General features: G+C 42.7%; 1 protein-coding gene across 1 annotated transcript in view; it reads right to left on the minus strand.

Moving 5' to 3' along the window:
- Positions 1-19,618, minus strand: part of LOC132398702 (mitochondrial potassium channel ATP-binding subunit-like) — a 91,960-nt gene that overhangs the window by 24,250 nt on the left and 48,092 nt on the right. The window contains 5 exon segments of the mRNA XM_059978498.1: positions 69-102; positions 1,029-1,134; positions 8,886-8,983; positions 9,348-9,433; positions 12,814-12,975. Coding sequence (XP_059834481.1) covers positions 69-102; positions 1,029-1,134; positions 8,886-8,983; positions 9,348-9,433; positions 12,814-12,975 — 486 coding nt within the window.

Here is a 19,618-nt window from a genome sequence, read left to right on the forward strand (position 1 = left end):
GGGTCATTTACAGTACATTTGACTGAGTTTCTGATATTAAGAGATAAGGTAGGGGTAAAAGGACTCACCTGTCCAAAAGCAAGGGAAATTTGTCCCAAGGACCTATATCAAGAGAAAGAAGTAATTACCTGAGAACCAGCAATATCTATTTTCTTTTGCACGGAACATGGATATTACTGCCAACATCAGCAATTATTTCCCATTCTTGAATGTTCCTCAGCTGAAGGGATGGTTTCAAGTACACTACATATGTGGGTTTGGAATCACAGTTAAGGCAGACGAGATAGGACAGTAGATTCTCCAGGATGCTGCCTGGATTAGGGGATATGAGCTACAATAAAGCTTGAACACACTAGGGTTGTTTTTTCCGGAGCGGCAAAGGCTGAGGGGGGACCTGACAGAAGTTTATTAAAGTATGAGATACATGGATAGAGGGGAGAGTCAGAATCTTTTGCTCAGCATACGAACGACAGTACCAGAAAATATTACTTCAAACTGGGATAACATTAGAACAGAGAAGAGGATGGACCAATGGAAGTTATTGCCACAGATGGCAGTGGATGCCATGTCATTGAGTATCTTTAAAGTAGAGGCTGACAGGTTCATGATTAATAAGGAAATCAAACATTACAGGGAGAAGACAGGAGAATGAGGTTCAGAGGGAACTTGAATCAGCCATGATCAAGTGGCAGAGCAGATCAATGGGTCAAATGGCCTAACTCTGCTCCTATGTATTCTGGTGTTAACAAGCATCAATGGATGAGATCTTTCATGTCAAAGCTGAGAATTTGAACCCAGCCCCATAGGGACAACAGCTTAGTGTCGATGCTACATCTGAAAATTCTGACCCATTCCCAACTGAGTTTGAATAGTGCTGGAATTCAAGTGCCAGAGGATAAACAGGAAATGGTCAGTGCAAATCACCATCTATAGGTAGTGGCTCTGAATCCACCTGCTCTGGAAAGAAAGAAATGGCAGCATTCCAAATCACCCACACTCTCCTCCCACCACAGTCCCAACCAACAGACCTCTGCACAGTCTGAGTGGCCACCAGAAATGACATCATGTCTCCAGCGTGTAGCTGTTCCTTTGCCATCAATGATCCACTGACACAGATCGTCCCCAGAACCACACCTGCAAGAAACAACATTGTTGACATTTTATTGTACCTTAAACCTACAAGTGCAACAACAGAGAACAACTATTAGCATTAACATTCTGCCTTTGCATAGATAATTGTTCTAAGCTAATATCACAAAGACACTTGCAAATTTCTACAGGTGTACCATGGAGAGCATTCTAACTGGTTGCATCACCAGCTGGTATGGAGGGGCCACTGCACAGCATCGGAAGCAGCTGCAGAAAGTTGTAAACTCAGCCAGCTCCATCATGGGCACTTGCCTCCCCAGCATCCAGGACACCTTAAAAAGGCGATGCCTCGAGAAGGTGGCATCAATTATTAAGCCCCATCACTCAGTAAATGCCCTATTCTCATTGTTACCATCAAGGAGGAGGTACTAGGAGCCTGAAGACACACACAGGACACCTTCTTCCCTTCCACCATCAGATTCCTGAATGGACAATGAATGCATGAACACTACCTCACTATGTATTTTTGCTCTTTTTGCACTGCTTATTTAATTTTTAATATATATAGCAATGTACCACTGCCACAAAACAACTTATTTCATGACATATGCCAATGATATTAAACCTGATTCTAACTCTGAAAAGGAGGAGACTCTAGGGAAGGTAACAGAAATCTGAATTAAATTAATGTCCCAGAAACAGACTGGGAGGTAGGGAGGCAAAGGGTTATCAGACTGGAAATCCCAAGATTATGGGATGGGTATCTGAAGGCACAGATCTAGAATTCCGTGGGAACCAGCAACATGGAGATCATTGCAAAGTAAGCAAAAGCCAAGACCATAATAGTTGTGGAACGTGAAAATGCCTTTGGTTGTTGGGGGAGTTGGAACTAGTGAACATCCCATCCACAGGATCCATAAACAAGATGTTCAACAGCAAACTGCACAAGACTTGATCCATTCTGTACCCACTCACCAAAACATGCACTCCTTCCACCGTGGATAGTGCATAATATCCACAGCCACTTAAGCCTTGTTCAATAGCAACTTTCTGACAAGAGCATCAGGTGAATAGAATACTTTCACCACCAAATTCTGGTTGAAGTTTCACATCACTTTGTGCTCAAGTTTGTGGATGATACCAAGATAGCTAGAGGGGAGGTAGTGTTGAGGAAGCAGGGAGTCTGCGGAAGGACCAGGACAGATTTGGAGAATGGGTAAGGAAGTGGCAGATGAAAATACAGTGTAGCTAAGTGTATGGTCATGCACTTTGGTAGAAGGAATAGTGTAGACTACTTTCTAAAAGGGGAACCCACTCAGAATTCAGAGATGCAAAGGGACTCGTCCTAATGCAGGGTTCCCTAAAGGTTAGCTTGCAGGTTAAATCAGTACTAAGGAAGGTAAATGCAATGCTAGCATTCATTTCAAGAGGACTAGAAGATAAAAGCAAGCATGTAATGTTGAGACTTTATAAAGCATTGGTTAGATCACATTTGGAGTATTGTAAAAACACAAAATGCTGGCAGAACTCAGCAGGCTAGACAGCATCCATGGGAGGAGGTAGTGACGACGTTTCAGGCCGAAACCCGAAGGGCTTCAGCCCAAAACGTCGTCACTACCTCCTCCCATAGATGCTATCTGGCCTGCTGAGTTCTGCCAGCATTTTGTGTTTTTATTTATTTCCAGTATCTGCAGATTCACTCGTGTTGCCTTTGGAGTATTGTAAGCAGCTTTGGCCCCTTATCTAACAAAAAATATGCTGACATTGGAGAGGGTCCAAAGGAGGTTTAAGATCTCAGACATAAAGGGTTAATGTATGAGGAGCAACTGATAACTCTGGACCTGTACTGGCTGAAGGATGGCAGGGGTGGGGATGGGTGTGGGGAGATCTCATTGAAGCCTGAATATTGAAAGACCTGCATAGAGTGGACATGGAGAAGATGTTTCCAGTAGTGGGAAAGTCTAGGATCACAGTGCACAGCCTCAAACTTGATTCTGATCCTGATAGTGATTATCATCAGTGATATGTGTTGTGAAATTCATTGTTTTGTGGTCGCAGTACATTGCAATACATAAACAATACTCTAAGTTCTAATAAAGAATTAACAAATAAGCTGTGTAAAATAGTGAGGGAGAGTTCATGGGTTTTTATGGACCTTCATAAATCTCATGGACATCCCTTCCGAATAAAAATGTGGTATTTCTTCAGCAAGAGGGTATTGAATCTGTGGAATTCATTGCTGTGTAGGTCAAGTAATTGGGTATACATAAACCAGAGACTGATATGTTCTCAAAAGTTTCAACAGTTAAGAGAAAGCTCAAGAAAAGTAAATCAGCCATGATTGAATAGCAGAGAAGACTCAATGGGCCAAATGGCCTGATTCTGCTCTTAAGGTCTTATGGACTCTTGTTTATATTCTCGCTGTCTTTGTTAAGTAGACAACATAATCAAAAAGCCACATTACACCTCACAGAATTCTCTCTTTTCCCCTTTCCCATTGGGGAGGAGATACAGATACCTGAAAGCACGTACCACCAGGCTCAACGACAGCTTCGATCCCACTGTTATAAAACCAGTAGATAGATGGACTCTTAACCTCACAATCTGCCTAGTTACAGATTTTCACCTTATTGTCTACTTGCATTCCCCTACTCTGTGTCTGTAACATTTTATTCTGCATTCTTTTATTGTTTTCCCCTGCATTATCTCAATGCACTATTGTGATGAAATGAGCTATGTAGATAGCATGTAAAACAAAGACTTTCACAGTACCTTGGTACTTGTGACAATAATAAACCAATTTACCAATTTACAGATTCACCCCTATTGACTCTACTCATTACATGCTTGAAAAATTCTAGCAAATTCATCAAAATTCCTTCCATAAAAACCTTTTTGTCTTTGTTTAAATGCATTAAACTTCTCTAAGTAACCAGATATTTCTACATTAATTATAGACTCCAGCATCTCCCAACAACAGAAAACTATACTTATTTCTTTTTTATCTTTCTTGATCTCAAACAAAGAAATCACATTTGTGGTTTTCTTATCCACTAGTAAATTCCGCATCTCAGTAAATTTTGTAAAACTTCACCATCTCTGTTAGCTGCTTCCTTTATAATCCTCAGGAGCATGCTGTTGGAACCTGGTGATTTGTCTGCTTTTAAGTGTCATTATGTCTTCTAATATTTTGTTATCTTGTCTATTGTGAAATTGATTGCAGCAACTTCCTCTTTACTTGTTTGAATTGAGACTATCAAATATCTTTTGGATACTTATTGTGTCCTCCAACAAGATTTAGGCTGGTAAAAAGTATTGATTTAACTTAACTGTCATATAACCATATAACATATAACAATTACAGCATGGAAACAGGCCATCTTGGCCCTTCTTGTCCGTGCCGAACACTTAATCTCACCTAATCCCACTGACCCGCACTCAGCCCATAACCCTCCATTCCTTTCCTGTCCATATACCTATCCAATTTTGCTTTAAATGACAATACCGAACCTGCCTCTACAGCTTCTACTGGAAGCTCATTCCACACGGCTACCAGTCTCTGAGTAAAGAAATTCTCCCTCATGTTACCCTTAAACTTTTGCCCCCTAAGTCTCAACTCATGTCCTCTTGTTTGAATCTCCCCTACTCTCAATGGAGTATCCTTGTTTTCCGGCAATAATTGCTCCGTCTCATTCTGTCAGGGGCCCACACTTTGCATCCACTTCTCCCTCCTTAAGTTTATAACCTATCCCTACTGGTTCTTATAAGATACACAGTTGTTTTCACTATCACTTACTACTTTGTATGTTTTAAATTTTGATTTAATATTTTCCTTCACCTGCTTTGTTGAGTGTGGGTATTCCTCTTTCTCATGGAATCCCTCTTTTAAATTAGGAAAAATTTCTGCTGAGCATTAACTAGCTGTTTAAGTATCTGCCACTGCTGATCCACTGAGCTTATTCACCTAATCACACCAGACAACACTATATTCATACCTCTGTAAATGTTCTTATTAGACTTAAGGAGGTTATGGGCCCTGGGTGTCCGCCCTTGAACTGTGTATGGGAATGCAGAAAATTAGACATCTTCAAGAGTCTGCATCCATCATTAAGGATCTTCACCATCTGGGACATGACCTCTTCTCACAACTATTATCAGTGAGGTGGTCCAGGAGCCTGAAGACCCCACATTCAATGCTTAAGGAAAGCTTCTTCCCTTCTAACATCAGAATTCTGAATGGTCATGAAGTGATGGACACTACCTCATTATGCCTTTTTCTTGCATTACTTATTTATTGTGTAATCTATAGTAATTTCTATATCTTTGCACTGCACTGCAGCCACAAAACAACGAAGTTCATGATAATCTGATTCTGATAAAATAGCTTGTTTCTGTATAGTTCTGTAACATCTGCTAGGTGAACCTATCCACAGTGCATTCCTCAAATTCTTCTTCAATGGTGCCCTTGCCAATTTGATTAGTTAAATCAATATGCAGATTAAAATTACCCATGATAATTGTAGTTCCCTTCTTATATGCCTTGATGTTTGCCCAATTATGCTTTTTCCTATTGAGAAGCAATACATTGACGCCTATAAACTACTCCCATCTGTGTCTTCCTTCCCCTGATATTCATTACTTTCACTCAAATGGATTCCACATCACTATCCAGTGCATCTATTATTAATACTCAGCATTGCTTAATTATCAAAGCTACCCCATATATTTTCCCTTTATGTCTATTCTTTTAGAATACTGAACAATTCCCAGTCTGATCATCCTGCAAATGCACACCTGTAATGAATGTTAGACCATAATGTTGCTATTTATGCATCAACTCATTTATCTTGATACAAATCCTACAGTACAACATGAATTGTTTTTCCAGATCAATAGGTTTGCTAGACTAACAGAGTAAATGAATCACTGTGCTGCTGTACAACCACAAACGCTTCCTTCAATAGAAGGCCCCGAGGCACAGAGGTAAGGGGTAAGTTTTTCTTTACGCAGAGAGTGATGAGTGCGTGGAATGGGCTACCAGCGGCGGCGGTGGAGGTGGAAATGATAGGGTCTTTTAAGAGACTCCTGAATAGGTACTTGGTGCTTAGAAAAATAGAGGGCTATGGGTAAACCTAGATAGTTCTAAAGTAAGGACATGTTCGGCACAGCTTTGTGGGCCAAAGGGCCTGGATTATGCTGTAGGTTTTCTATGTTTTATCGCTCTGTGGATAAATTGGTTTGTGCTGAATTCCTGAATGGATTTATTAGTGCAACTGGACATTCTCACAATTATCAGTAATTTCACTATATCTGTCATATCAATCTCCTCTATTTGGGACCCCACAGCATGGTGTAGAAATTGGGAACAATATTAAGCATGCAGCCAAACCAGCTTTTTGTATATTTTCTTTAGTCAGTTCTGTCTCTTGAGAAATAAAACCTAATGTTTGGTTTACATGAAGGGCATATAGAGAGTGAAGAAACTCGGGATTCTTTCCCAAGGTTGGGGAATCAAGAACTGTAAGGTTTTAAGGTGAGAGGGAAGAGGAATTTGAGAGACAACTTCTTTTTACACAAAAGGTGGTATCAATGTGGAATAAACTTCCAGAGGAAGTGATTAAGGAAAGTACATTAACAACTTTTTTAAAAAGACAGTTGGACAGATTTGAAAAGATTTGGAAGGTTATGGGCCAAATGCAGCCTGATTAAGGATCTCAACCTGAAATGCTGACTGTCAATTTCCCTCCGCAGTTGCTGCCTCACCTACAAAGTTCCTCCAGCTTTTTGTGTGTTATTTAAATCTATTATTCAATGTTTAAAGTAAATTTACTTTCAAAGCACATATACATCACCATATACAGTTCTGAGATTCACTTTCTTGCAGGCATACTCAGTAAATCCAAGAAACATAATAGAATCAATGAAAGACCATACCCATCAGGTCAGAATACAAACTCTTTAAATACAAAAAGGAAAAAAAAATAAGCAATAAATATTGAGAACATGAGATGAGGAGTCCTTGAAAGTGAGTCCATAAGTTGTGGGAACAGTTCAGTGATGGGTCAAATGAAGTTGAATGGTTATCCCACTGGTTAAAGAGCACAATGGTTGAGGGGTAATAACTGTTCCAGAACATGGTGGTGTGAGTCCTAAGACTCCTGTATCTTCTTTCTGATGGCAGCAACGAGAAGAGAGGATGACCTGGGTGGTGGGGGTCCTTGACGATGGATGCTGCTTTCCTGCGACAGCACTCTGTGTAAATGTGCTCAATGGTGGGGAAGGCTTTACCCGTGATGGACTGGGCTGTATCCAAAGTATTCTGTAAGATTTTCCATTCAATGGCACTGATGTTTCAATAACAGGCTGTGATGCAACCAGTCAATATACCCTCCACCACAAATCTATCGAATTTTGTCAAAGTCTTAAACATCATGCCAAACCTATGCAAAATTCTAAGCCATACTTTCTTCGTAACAGCACTTAAGTGCTGGACCCAGGACAGATCCTCTGAAATAATAACACTGAGGAATTTTAAGTTTCTGAACCTCTGCACCTCGGATTCCCTGATAAGGACTGGCTCATGGACCTAGTTTCCTCCTCCTGAAGTCAATAATCAGCTCCTTGGACCTGCTGACATTGAGTGAAGGGTCGTTAATGTGGCAGCACTCAGCCAGATTTTCAATCTCACTCCTATATGCTGATTTGTCATTGCTTACAATCTGGCCAATTAAATCAGCATACTCAGATATGGAATTGGAGCTGTGTTTAGCCTCACAGACTGAAGTATGAAGTGAGTAGAGCATGGGGCTAAATACACAGCTTTGTGGTGTACCTATGCTGATGGAGATTGTGGAGGCGATGATCTATTCCTCCTTTTAAGAATTCATTCATTGGTCACAGATGGCATTTTGGTATCTATCCTCATTGTGCTGACTTCTGCTTTGGTTACAATAAAGACTCTATGAAATTTCCTACAGCTGATTATGGATCCCTGGACTATTTATCCCAGTTGTTAAATACAAGAATTTCACTCTGCAATTCCTCCAATGATTAACAAGTTTTAAATGAACTACTGTGCATGCGCAAGAGCAGCTTGTTATTACTTCCCAGGTACAACGAAACCTCACCATACTTGTGCACATGATAATAAGCTCAACTTGACTTTTAATATTCAAACCAGGGATTTTATCTAGCCAAAGTCCAATTATTTTCATTACACTGTTTATTTTATTTGATCTTTTCCTCTAATGCCAAAAAAAGACTTTTAACATGCTTGGCAATATGCTGAGCAAAGCACAGCTATATCCCTTCAAACATTTGGTTCTTGAACGAATGGGCACAACCCAAATTAATTCAGCTTAATAACACTATGACCACTTTACACTAAAATGGATTATTTTCTTCTATTGTGTTTTCTTCTTATAAAATTTGTGTATAACCTATGTATCATGTATGCTTTTATTGTGAATTCTGTTTATTTGGTGCTATGTGCTGTGATGCAGCTGCAAATAAGTTTTTCATTGTACCTGTGCATACATGTATACTTGTGCATATGACAATAAATTTGACTTTTATCTTTATATTTTCCTTGATTGTTCTTTCTATCTCCTTCAATATGCTACTGTGGCTCTCCAGTTCTGGCATCTCCCTTTCAGTTACAGTAATAGCACCAATTGCCTCCCTGTCACCAATGTATCCCTGTGACAGGGTACTCCAGCATTTCTCCAAGACAGTGTTCTCTGTCAATCTGTTTCTATTGGATGGGATTTACCCATGAATAAAATGACAGTACTTACAATTCAGCGCAAAGTTAGATAATCCCTGGAAGATGCCGATTCCAAATCCTAGATACTGGTTGATATCCCTGGATTTATCCACTTCTTTTGAGTAAAGCCTTATAAAAACAATCACATCAGGTGTTAGTCAAGATATTCTCACCAGCAATGTATTATGTTCAATGATACACAGTCTGTATTCTCTCATTGATTCTATTAACTTGCATTACTTAAGGCATGATGAACAATCAGCTCCTACACATATACAGCACAATGGGGATATAAGTAAAAGATCCTTTCCTGTGTAGTATTACCCTAACCCTAATCCTGCATGACTTGATATCACCTTCCTTCTCTTGACAATACATTGTGCTTCCATTACTCCAAGGCATGTGACGGAATTATTCCCAAATATTAACTTAGCATAGAAAACACATCAGCCCTGGTATTGGTTCCAGTGGGATGGTTCCCATTTTTCCTTACTCATTTTCCAGCTCTTCCATCGCAAATGCCTTCACTGTCCGTACGTTTCCTAGTGCCTCATCTGCCACACATGTTGCTTTGGAAACCTGCAATGATTTATTGAAAGAGATTCCAGATTGAATTAGTGAAGTTAGAAACTCAACTCCTGCACTTTTGGTATTAAATTCCAAAAGACACTCAGCACTCCAAAGGATGAATTTGTACAAATCATTCCAGTTGGTGGAAAAATATTAGTTTTGCACATTTTGCTTTAATTTTTCCTTACAACTTGAATCACGATGAATACAACATTAAGCTCTGGCTCCGAATTACCATAATTAGCATGAAATTACTCAAATTGAATGGATACAGAGTAGGTACAGGAAAGCATAAAAGTGATGGGAAAATACAGATCTGCAGCAGTACAGGGCACTTGGTGAGTCACACTCCTAATAATAGTGTACAGTAATCATCACTATTTATCCAATCTGTGCTGCATTTCCTAAATTATTTAATCATTCTTGGGATGTCTTTCTAAATGCCTCTTTAACTTTGCTTTTGTATCTGCCCCCACCACTTCCACCAGGCAGTGAGTTCCAGATACTGTACCTACCACTGCACATGTAAAAAAAATCCTCCTTAAACTTTCCACTTTCCTGCATGTTCTGCATGTGACTGCAGGAAACTGCAGAGAGTTGTGGAAACAGATCAGCACATCATAGGAACCAGTTTCCCCTCTATGGACTCTGTCTATACTTATGCTGCTTCGTTCCATTGTCCATTAAAGTTATGCTCTTTGTAATTTGATATTACTGCCCTGGGGGAAAAACAACTTTATATCTGCATGTCATAATTTTATATACTTCTATCAGGTCACACCTCAGCCTTTGAAGATTCAGAGTAAACAACCTAAGTTTGTCTAACTTCTTCCTACAGCAAATATTCTCTAATCTAAGCAACATTCTGGCAAACCTTTTCTGCACCCTCTCTAAAGCTTCCAAGTCCTTCCTTTAATGTGATGATCAGAACTGCACACAATACTCCCAATGCGGCCAAACTAAAGCTTTCTACAACAGCAACGTGACTTGCCATCTTTTATACTCAATGGCCTAATTGATGGAGGCAAGCATACCATATGCCTTCATTCCTACCCTGTCCATTTGTACTGCCATTTTCAGGGCACTCTGGACTTGCACCCAAGATCCCTCAGCATTTCAATGTTCTGAGGGTCCTTTCCCCTACATTTGACCTCCCAAAATGGATCTCCTCCCACTTGCACAGATTGAACTCCATCTGCCACTTCCTTTGCTGTTGGATCTGATCTATATCCTACTGAATCCTTTGAAACCCATCACATTATCTACACCTCCACAATATTAAATTGTTTATAAATGTACTAACCAGCAAGACTATACTTTCATCTGGGTTCTTATACATTTCACAAACTACAAAATTGAGGTTGCTCTGATGCCCGTGGAATACCACCAGTCACAGACCTCCAGTCGCAACAGTGCTCCTCAAATTGTCCTAGGAAAATTCAACAGGACAGTGCGGAGGAAGTTCTATGCTTATCTATAATGTTATAATATACACTTCGGAAACAAGTCTAATGGGTCTGTGACTAATTTGCCATAAACACAATTTGCTTCGGCACAACATTGTGGGCCGAATGGCCTGTAATGTGAGGTACTATTCTATGTTCTATATGTTCTGAAAATCACCATTACCAGTGAATAACAAGTCATGCAGAGACCTCTGTCAGTGCATGACTTCATCACTCTCAATTCTACTTGATAAGACATACCTGCCTTGGTCCTGCAGTTCGGTCGGGAGTATCTCTCCAGGCAATGCCCCCTGACAAGGCAACTCTCCCCTGATGTTGCTCTGCCTGTGCTCTACTACCTGGTCCTGCTCAAACTGTGCTATACCACCACAATGCTCTCCTGCCCTCATCTCCTCTAGTATTGCCCCTGACAGGGTACTCTTCCACCAGTCCCAGCCCTCTGAAAATAAAAGCCTCCATCTTTACCACACTGATTAAAGTTAGGCTGAATTATGAGTGCCATTCTTGGAATCTGGAACAGATTTCAACTCCTCAGGCTGCTGACTCAGAAAGAAGTGTGGCAACCACTGAGACTCTGAGGGCTCAATGTTCACTTTGTTTCCCACAGATAGTTCAATACTTAATTACCTTGAGGATTTCATCCCTTTATCCTCTTTTAACTAATTCCCATATGTTTTGCTAAACACTAATCTCCTTCGAGACACTCCCATTACAGTATATTGGTGGTCCAGCAATTCACTGGGCCAAAATATTTTCTATACAATTCAGTTGGCCCAGTGCTAACAATATGTAAGAACATCTGACCTTTAAATCTTGGTATGATAACTGCTCTGCATGTGACTACAAGAAGCTGCAGAGAGTTGTGGAAACAGATGAGCAAATCACAGGAACCAGTTTCCCCTCTATGGACTCTGTCTATACTTCTTGCTGCCTCGTTCCATTGTCAGAGACCCACACCACCCAGGTCATGCACTCTTCTCACTGCTGTCATGAAGAAGGTTGAACAGGAGCCTCAGGACTCACACCACCGAGTTCAGTAACTGTTATTACTCCTCAACCATTAAGCTCTTGAACTCAATTTCACGTGCCCTATCACAGAACTTTTCCCATAACCTATGGACCCACTTACAAGGTTTCTTCATCTCATGCTCTCTATACTTATTGCTTATTTACTTACTTTTCTTATTTCTTTTTTTCTTTTGTACACGGGCTGTCTGCCCGGTTGAGTGAGGTCTTCCATTGATTCTATTATGGTTATTGGATTTACAGAATATGCCCACATATTCTCCTCTCCATTCAGGCAGAAGATACAAAAGCCTGAAAACACGTACCATCAGGGTCAAGTTCAGTTTCTATCCCTACTATCACACATTTGAACAAATCCCTTGTACTGTAAGATAGACTTTTAGCCTCACAATTTACTTCATTTCGATCTTGAATTTGATCGTTTACCTGCACTGCACTTTTTCAATATCTTTTATACTTCATTCTGCATAGATCATAGAACAGCACTTTACAAGCCTTTCAGCCCATGATATTGAGCCAATCCTTAACCTACTCTAAGATCAATCCAACTCATCCCTCCCACATAGCTCTCCATTTTCCTTTCATCCACGTACCCCTAATCTATCTGCCTCTACCACCAGTGTTATTGTTTTACCTTTTTCCAGCTCAATGCACTGTGTAATGATTTGATCTGTGTAACAGTATGCATGACAAGGTTTTCACTATATCTTAGTACATATGACAATAACAAACCAAACCAAATATAGACACAGCCCTAATTAATTACATCCACTCCCCTGTACCTACCAGCTGACTCATTCACTTGGTCCTTCATTGCACCCCTGGACTCGCCTCAGCAGGTCCTCCTAGTTTGGTTCAACATTCTACTAGCACTCACATAACTATTTCCAGCCATACCTGCTCCTGAGCTTTACGGGAGAGTTTCCGAAGGTAGGAGCCCATGTATGCGCCAGTTCCGACCAGGACTGGCATCACTACACACATGAGTTCAGTCAGCGTTGGTGAAACGAAGTACAGAGATACCAGGCAGCCAATTGTTTGTGCAATACTCTTCAGACCCTGGAGATCAAAACAGACAAACAGCAGAACAGTTTTGGATTGGACTATGCCAAATGCATAGGGTACAGTTTCACAGCATCATAGAGCAATGCAGCAGAGATACAGGCCCTTCATCCCAACCAGTTCATGCTGGCCACAATGCCCACTCAGCTGGTCCCAATTTCCTGCCTTCGGCTCATATCCCTCTAAGCCCCAGCTCTTCATGTACTTATCTAAAGCTTCTTAAGTGATATATTATACCAGTCTAATAAATCCTATTTGGGTTGGATGCAAACTATAGCTCCCAAGGGAAGGACAGCTTGGATTGATTAGTAACTGGAGGCATTGGAGTACTACCAAATGCAAATAGAAGGATTTATTTTAGAGTAAAGCTTATAGCCAAGAGGAACACTCTATTCAGGAAAATAAACTGGCAGAATCTATCCTTGCAGCTGTCTAAGTAACACTGATCCATCCTTGGTCCAAGCTAGTTTAATTAGGGGCATCAGTTGTGCCCCAAATATAATATAAGACAAAATACCAGAAATATTCATCAAGTAAGGTAGCACCTATGAAAGGAGAGAGAAAAGAATTAAGATATCAGTTCATTAACATTTCCTCAGACTTGGAAAAGGCTAGAAATATAAGATGCTTTAAGTTGCAGAGAAAGCAAAAATATGGACAGGTCTTTGGGAGACTAAATGGTACAGGTGGCGGAGGTGATGCCTCATTCCTCTATCCTTCAATTTTAAAAGGTAACGATTTATAAAGGTTTTATAATAATACAGATAATAAGGACAAGCTCCTACTGGCGAAGGAGGAGTTCAAGAGGATGGAGGAATTGGGGATCATCTGGCGGTCCAACAGCCCATGGGCCTTCCCCCTGCACATGGTGCCCAAAGCGACAGGGGGCTGGAGACCATGCGGCGACTACCGCAGGCTGAAAGAGGCTACCACACCAGACTGCTACCCTGTGCCGCACATTCAGGACTTTGCAGCAAACCTGCTCGGCGCACGGATCTTCTCCAAGGTAGACCTCGTCCAGGGATACCATCAAATCCCGATGCATCCGGACGACATCCCCAAAACACGGCAGTCAGTGGCGTACTGGAGCAACTCATCGCGGGTCGCTGGCAACCCCTGGCGTTTTTCAGCAAACACCTGCAGCTGCCCGAGCTCAAATACAGTGCTTTCGACAGGGAACTGTTTGCGTTATACCTGGAAATCCGGTATTTCAGGTACTTCTTAGAAGGTAGGCCCTTCACCGCGTTCACAGATCACAAGCTGCTTACCTTTACGTTCACGAAGGTGTCCGATCCCTGGTCGTCCCGCCAGCAGTGCCAACTGACCTACATCTCTGAATACACGACGGATGTCCGGCACGTCTCGGGTAAGGACAATGTCGTGGCGGACGCGCTCTCTCGCCCTACCGTTCATGCCCTTTCCCAAGGGGTAGACTTTGAGGCGCTGGCAGCGGCGCAGCAGGCAGACGAGGAGATCCCGAGTTACAGAACCGCAGTCTCCGGTTTGCAGCTCCAGGACCTCCCCGTGGGCCCAGGTGAGAGGACCCTACTCTGTGACGTCGCCACCGGCCAGCCCCGTCCCGTCCCGTCGTCCCGGCGACGCATTTTCGACTCCATTCATAACTTAGCGCACCCCTCCATCAGGACAACCGTCCGGATGGTTTCCAGCAGGTTCGTTTGGCACGGACTCCGCAAGCAGGTCAGTGAATGGCCCAGAATGTGCATGCACTGCCAGACGGCCAAGGTGCAGCGGCACACCTACCGGCGTTTCGACCACATTCATGTGGATATTGTGGGCCCCCTGACAGTGTCGCACGGAGCGCGGCACCTCCTGACTATCGTGGACCGGTTCACAAGATGGCCAGAGGCGATCCCGCTCACCGACACCACCTCCAAATCTTGCGCCTGGGCACTGATCGCCACCTGGGTGTCCCGCTTTGGTGTGCCGGCCCACATTACCTCCAACAGAGGCGCCCAGTTCACCTCCAGCCTGTGGTCAGCTATGGCCAGCCTTTTGGGGACACAGCTGCACCACACCACTGCCTACCACCCACAGTCGAACAGCCTGGTGGAGCGTTTCCACCGTCACCTAAAGTCGACTCTCATGGCCCGCCTGAGAGGAGCTAACTGGGTGGACGAGCTTCCCTGGGTCCTACTCGGCATCCGCATGGTGCCCAAGGACGATCTGCACGCCTTGTCGGCCAAGTTGGTGTACAGCGCACCCCTGGTCATCCCCGGGGAGTTCATACCAGCCCCAAGGGGACAAGAGGAAGAACCCGCAGCAGTCTTGGGCAGACTACGCGAGAGGCTCAGTGACCTGGCCCCCATACCCACTTCGCAGCATGGGCAGAACCCGACCTGCATACCCCAAGACCAGCAGAACTGTAAGTTTGTGTTTGTACGAAGGGGCAGGCATCAGCCACCGTTGCAACGGTCCTACGAGGGGCTGTTTATGGTGCTCTGGAACAACGGGTCCACGTTCACGCTGGACATTGGGGGGACAGAGGAGGTTTTCACGGTGGACCGACTCAAACCAGCCCATGTGGACTTGGCGCAACCAGTCGAGTTTCCGGCACCACGGCGCAGAGGCCGACCTCTCAAACAGAGGTCCGGCCCAGACTGTGAAAACTGTGCACATTGGGGGGTGTATCGCCGGTTCTGGGGTGGGGCGGGGGGTTATGTGGCGACCCACTTCCTAGCGCACTCGAACCGGCTCACAAATAGCCAGCGCGCCGGCACAAAGGCCAGTCCCAAAAGGGCACCAGGTCTGCTTCACCAACAAAGGGAAAAGCCTGCGCGGGATTGTGAGTACGTGCCCCCCACAGCATCCGCGCCTGGGGAGGGCAGGATCAGGGAGGCTTTAAAGCAAGGCTGTGAAGTTCAAATAAAATCTTCTTTAACTGCAGTTTACTGACTCCGTGTTGTTATTTTAGCGCTGCGTGTAGCACACCACTACAACGCCACTCTTTGTGTATGTTTTTTCACATTCAGTTATACTTCCTTATGTTTCCTCTAAACGTCTGCAAGAAATTGAATCTCAAAGTTGTACTTGGTAGCATATAGTACATACTTCAGTAACAAATTTACTTTGTACTTTGAAGAAATTGCCGCTCAGGTTCCTATTAAATCTATCTCCGCTCTCACCTTAATCCTATGCCCCTAGTTCTTGATTGCCCAACCATAGGAAAAAGACTGTGTGCAATCCCCCTAACTATTCCACTCGTTATCTGTAACTTATGGATCATTCTCAGGGCTGAACATGAATTGTCCTTGCCTTCGCTTGCCTATGTGTGATTCCTGGCCCACCAACATTGTTAAGAGTTAGCCATCAAGCCATTCAGTTCCAAAAGTTATTGGATTTCCCAGTGACGGCTCATGTCCTGCGAGTGAATCAACAGGCAAAGCACTCACATTCATGTCCAGTCACCTAATTGTAGGAAGGATGGGATGCTTTGGAAAGGATGCAGAGGAGATTCACCAGGATGCAACCTGGATTAAAGAGCATGTGCTATAAGGAGAGGTTCAATAAATTTGGGTTAACATAGAAACATAGAAAACCTACAGCATAAGACAGGCCCTACAGCCCACAAAGTTGTGCCAAACACATCTCTACCTTAGAAATTACTAGGCTTACCTGTAGCCCTCTATTTTTCTAAGCTCCATGTAGCTATCCAAAAGTCTCTTAAAAGATCCTATCGTGACTGCCTCCACCACCGTTGCCGGCAGCCCATTCCACGCACTCACCACTCTCTGAGTAAAAAACTTACCCCTGACATCTCCTTTGTACCTACTTACCAGCACCTTAAACCTGTGTCCTCTTGTGGCAGTTATTTCAGCCTGGGAAAAAGCCTCTGACTACCCACACAATCAATGCCTCTCATCATTTTATATTCCTCTATCAGGTCACCTTTCATCCTCCTCTGCTCCAAGGAGAAAAGGCCGAGGTCACTCAACCTATTCTCGTAAGACATGCTCCCCACTCCAGGCAACATACTTGTAAAACTCCTCTGCACCCTTTCTATGGTTTCTATATCCTTCCCGTAGTAAGGAGACCAGAACTGAGCACAGTACTCCAAGTGGAGCCTGACCAGGATCCAATATAACGGCAACATTATCTTGCGGCTCCTAAATTCAATTCCACAATTGATGAAGGCAAATACACCATATCCCTTCTTAACCAGTCAACCTGTGCAGCTACTTTGAGCGTCCTATGGACTCAGACTCCAAGATCCCTCTAATCCTCTACACTGCCAAGATTCTTACCATCAATACTATATTCTGCCATCATACTTGGGACAGAGGTTTGATGGCAACCCTGCACAGTCAGGATCCAAGCTTTCTTATTCCCTGTATTCAAGAGTAATTGAGCAAATTCCCCAGATGCCTGTGGGTCAATTATTTGTCTTTACATCCTCGGAACAGACCTTTCAACTCAACAGCAACTTATCCATCTTGATGCTTTCCAAAAGCTCCAGCACATCCTCTTTCTTAGTATCTACATGCTCAAGATCATTAAGATCCTTTTCCATAGTGAATACTGAAGTATTCGTTAAGTATCTCTGCTATTTCCTCCTGTTCCATACACACTTTCCCACTGTCACACTTGATAGGTCCTATTCTTTCACGTCTTATCCTCTTGCTCTTCACATACTTGTAGAATTCCTTGGGGTTTTCCTTAATCCTGCCCACCAAGGCCTTCTCATGGCCCCTTCTGGCTCTCCTAATTTCCTTCTTAAGCTCCTTCCTAGTAGCCTTATAACCTTCTAGATCTCTAACATTACTCTCTTCTGCTGATTTCCATCCTAAGTTCCCTCTAGTAAAAGTTATGCATAGTTGCTGTTACGTTTTTCTTGTGAATGCTGCTTATCTGATGCTATGTCCCTGTGTTGCAGCTGCAGCTAAAGTTTTCATTTCACCTGTGCTTACATGGACTTCAGCATATAACAATAAACGACTTTGAACTTTGTCTTTGAACAAAGCTTTCTTTTACATGGCCCATCAGTGATTCATCCCTACCTGTTCTCCCATCATCCAAGTCATTCAGTCTCTCCTGGTCTCACTCTTATCACAGACAATCCCTTTCCATTCCCTAACTTTCCCCCTCCTGCAACTTAAAACAGCTTTGATTCCTATGAAACAATAACTCCGCTTTTTTTTCCGCAGCTGCTGCCCGACTTCAACAATTGCTCCCACTATCTCCTCCTCTTCCTCATCATGACAAGGTCAGGCAGCATCTGTGGAGAGTGAAACAGAGTTTGGGGAGGGGTGGTCTAGGGTTAAATCTTTCACTGCTCCTGTGAATCAAAGGCTTCATGTTACTCAAGAGGTGTTGAAACAGGAGAATAAAGCTCAGATCGCACCCATTTCTGCTGCTTTGTTTTACCCAAGTGCCAAACTAGGGCATGATTAATGGTTGTGTTAGAGAGAAGTATTTTTAATAATGAGTTATGGTGCAAGATGTATTAGGCATTAATGCAAGCCAAAATTTGCCTTCAGTTCAAATGTAACAAGTAGTAATCTTGACATTATAAAGACATCTGTGTAAACAACTTGCACTCTCTGTGAAGACAGTAGGTGTTGACTCACAGCAGGAAGACATGTGGCTTGGAAATTAAGATGACTATGAGACATTCCAGTATGCCTAAGGTACAGGTAATAAGGCCATAATATGAAACCAGCCATCAGACATCATCAGCTAAGATGGTTTTCACCACTGATACAGAAATCAAAGAAGGTTCCAGTCACCATTTCTCCACTCAGCACATCAGACATGGTTGTTGTAATATTTCTTCTGTAAGTCAATATCTGAGATGTTTGTGTATTTACAGAGACAGCCCTGTGGCTATAGAAAAATGTTTGGAAAACTGATTTTGTTCTCACAAACTTTTAGATTATCCATGTGAATGACTTGGTGCCAACAAAGGGCCTTGCCAGTTAAGGGTGTAAACATGTAATTCTATGGAACCAGTTAAAACATTGCAGTAAACTATGTAATTGTAACCATTGAAATTTATGTCAAATTTGTGGGTAAAAAGTATAAAAACTAACTGCACTTTGAATTCAGAGAAATTACTCCAAGAGATTCTCTCACCAGGTCTCTCTACTTGTCTGTCTGTTCCATCTACGGCTTTGGTCTCCATGCATCTCATTTGACATCATCAAAGAACCTTGCCACCTTGGTCATTCTCTCTTCTCCCCTTTCCCAGAAGATATGAAAAGCTTCAGAACATGTCCCTACAGGCTAAAGGATAGTTTCGAGGGGGGGATGTCACGTGATGACGTAGGATCGAGACGCTGGAACCCAGCTCTCCCGTAAAAAATCAATAAATTAATGTTTAAGTGAAGAAAAATTAGTCAATACTTTCTAAAAGTTACTTATAAACTACTCCAGATTGTTTCAAGTTATGCCTCACAAACAGAAGATGAAGAAAACTACTACCGTGAAGACAATGCAAGTTGGAACAGAATCAAGGCCCACTTCTGCCAAAGAACCGCGGGCTCAGGTACATTTCACCTCCGGCGATACAGAACAGGAAACTGCGGCAACATCGATCAATCCTGAAGAAAAAGACCAACGAGAACTGCACAAACGTGAAGGAAGGAGCATGTGCAAACGAGAGCAACCAGAACTACAATTCCCA

The sequence above is a fragment of the Hypanus sabinus genome, chromosome 1 (genome assembly GCF_030144855.1).
Source record: "Hypanus sabinus isolate sHypSab1 chromosome 1, sHypSab1.hap1, whole genome shotgun sequence".
Classification (NCBI taxonomy): Eukaryota; Metazoa; Chordata; class Chondrichthyes; order Myliobatiformes; family Dasyatidae; genus Hypanus; species Hypanus sabinus.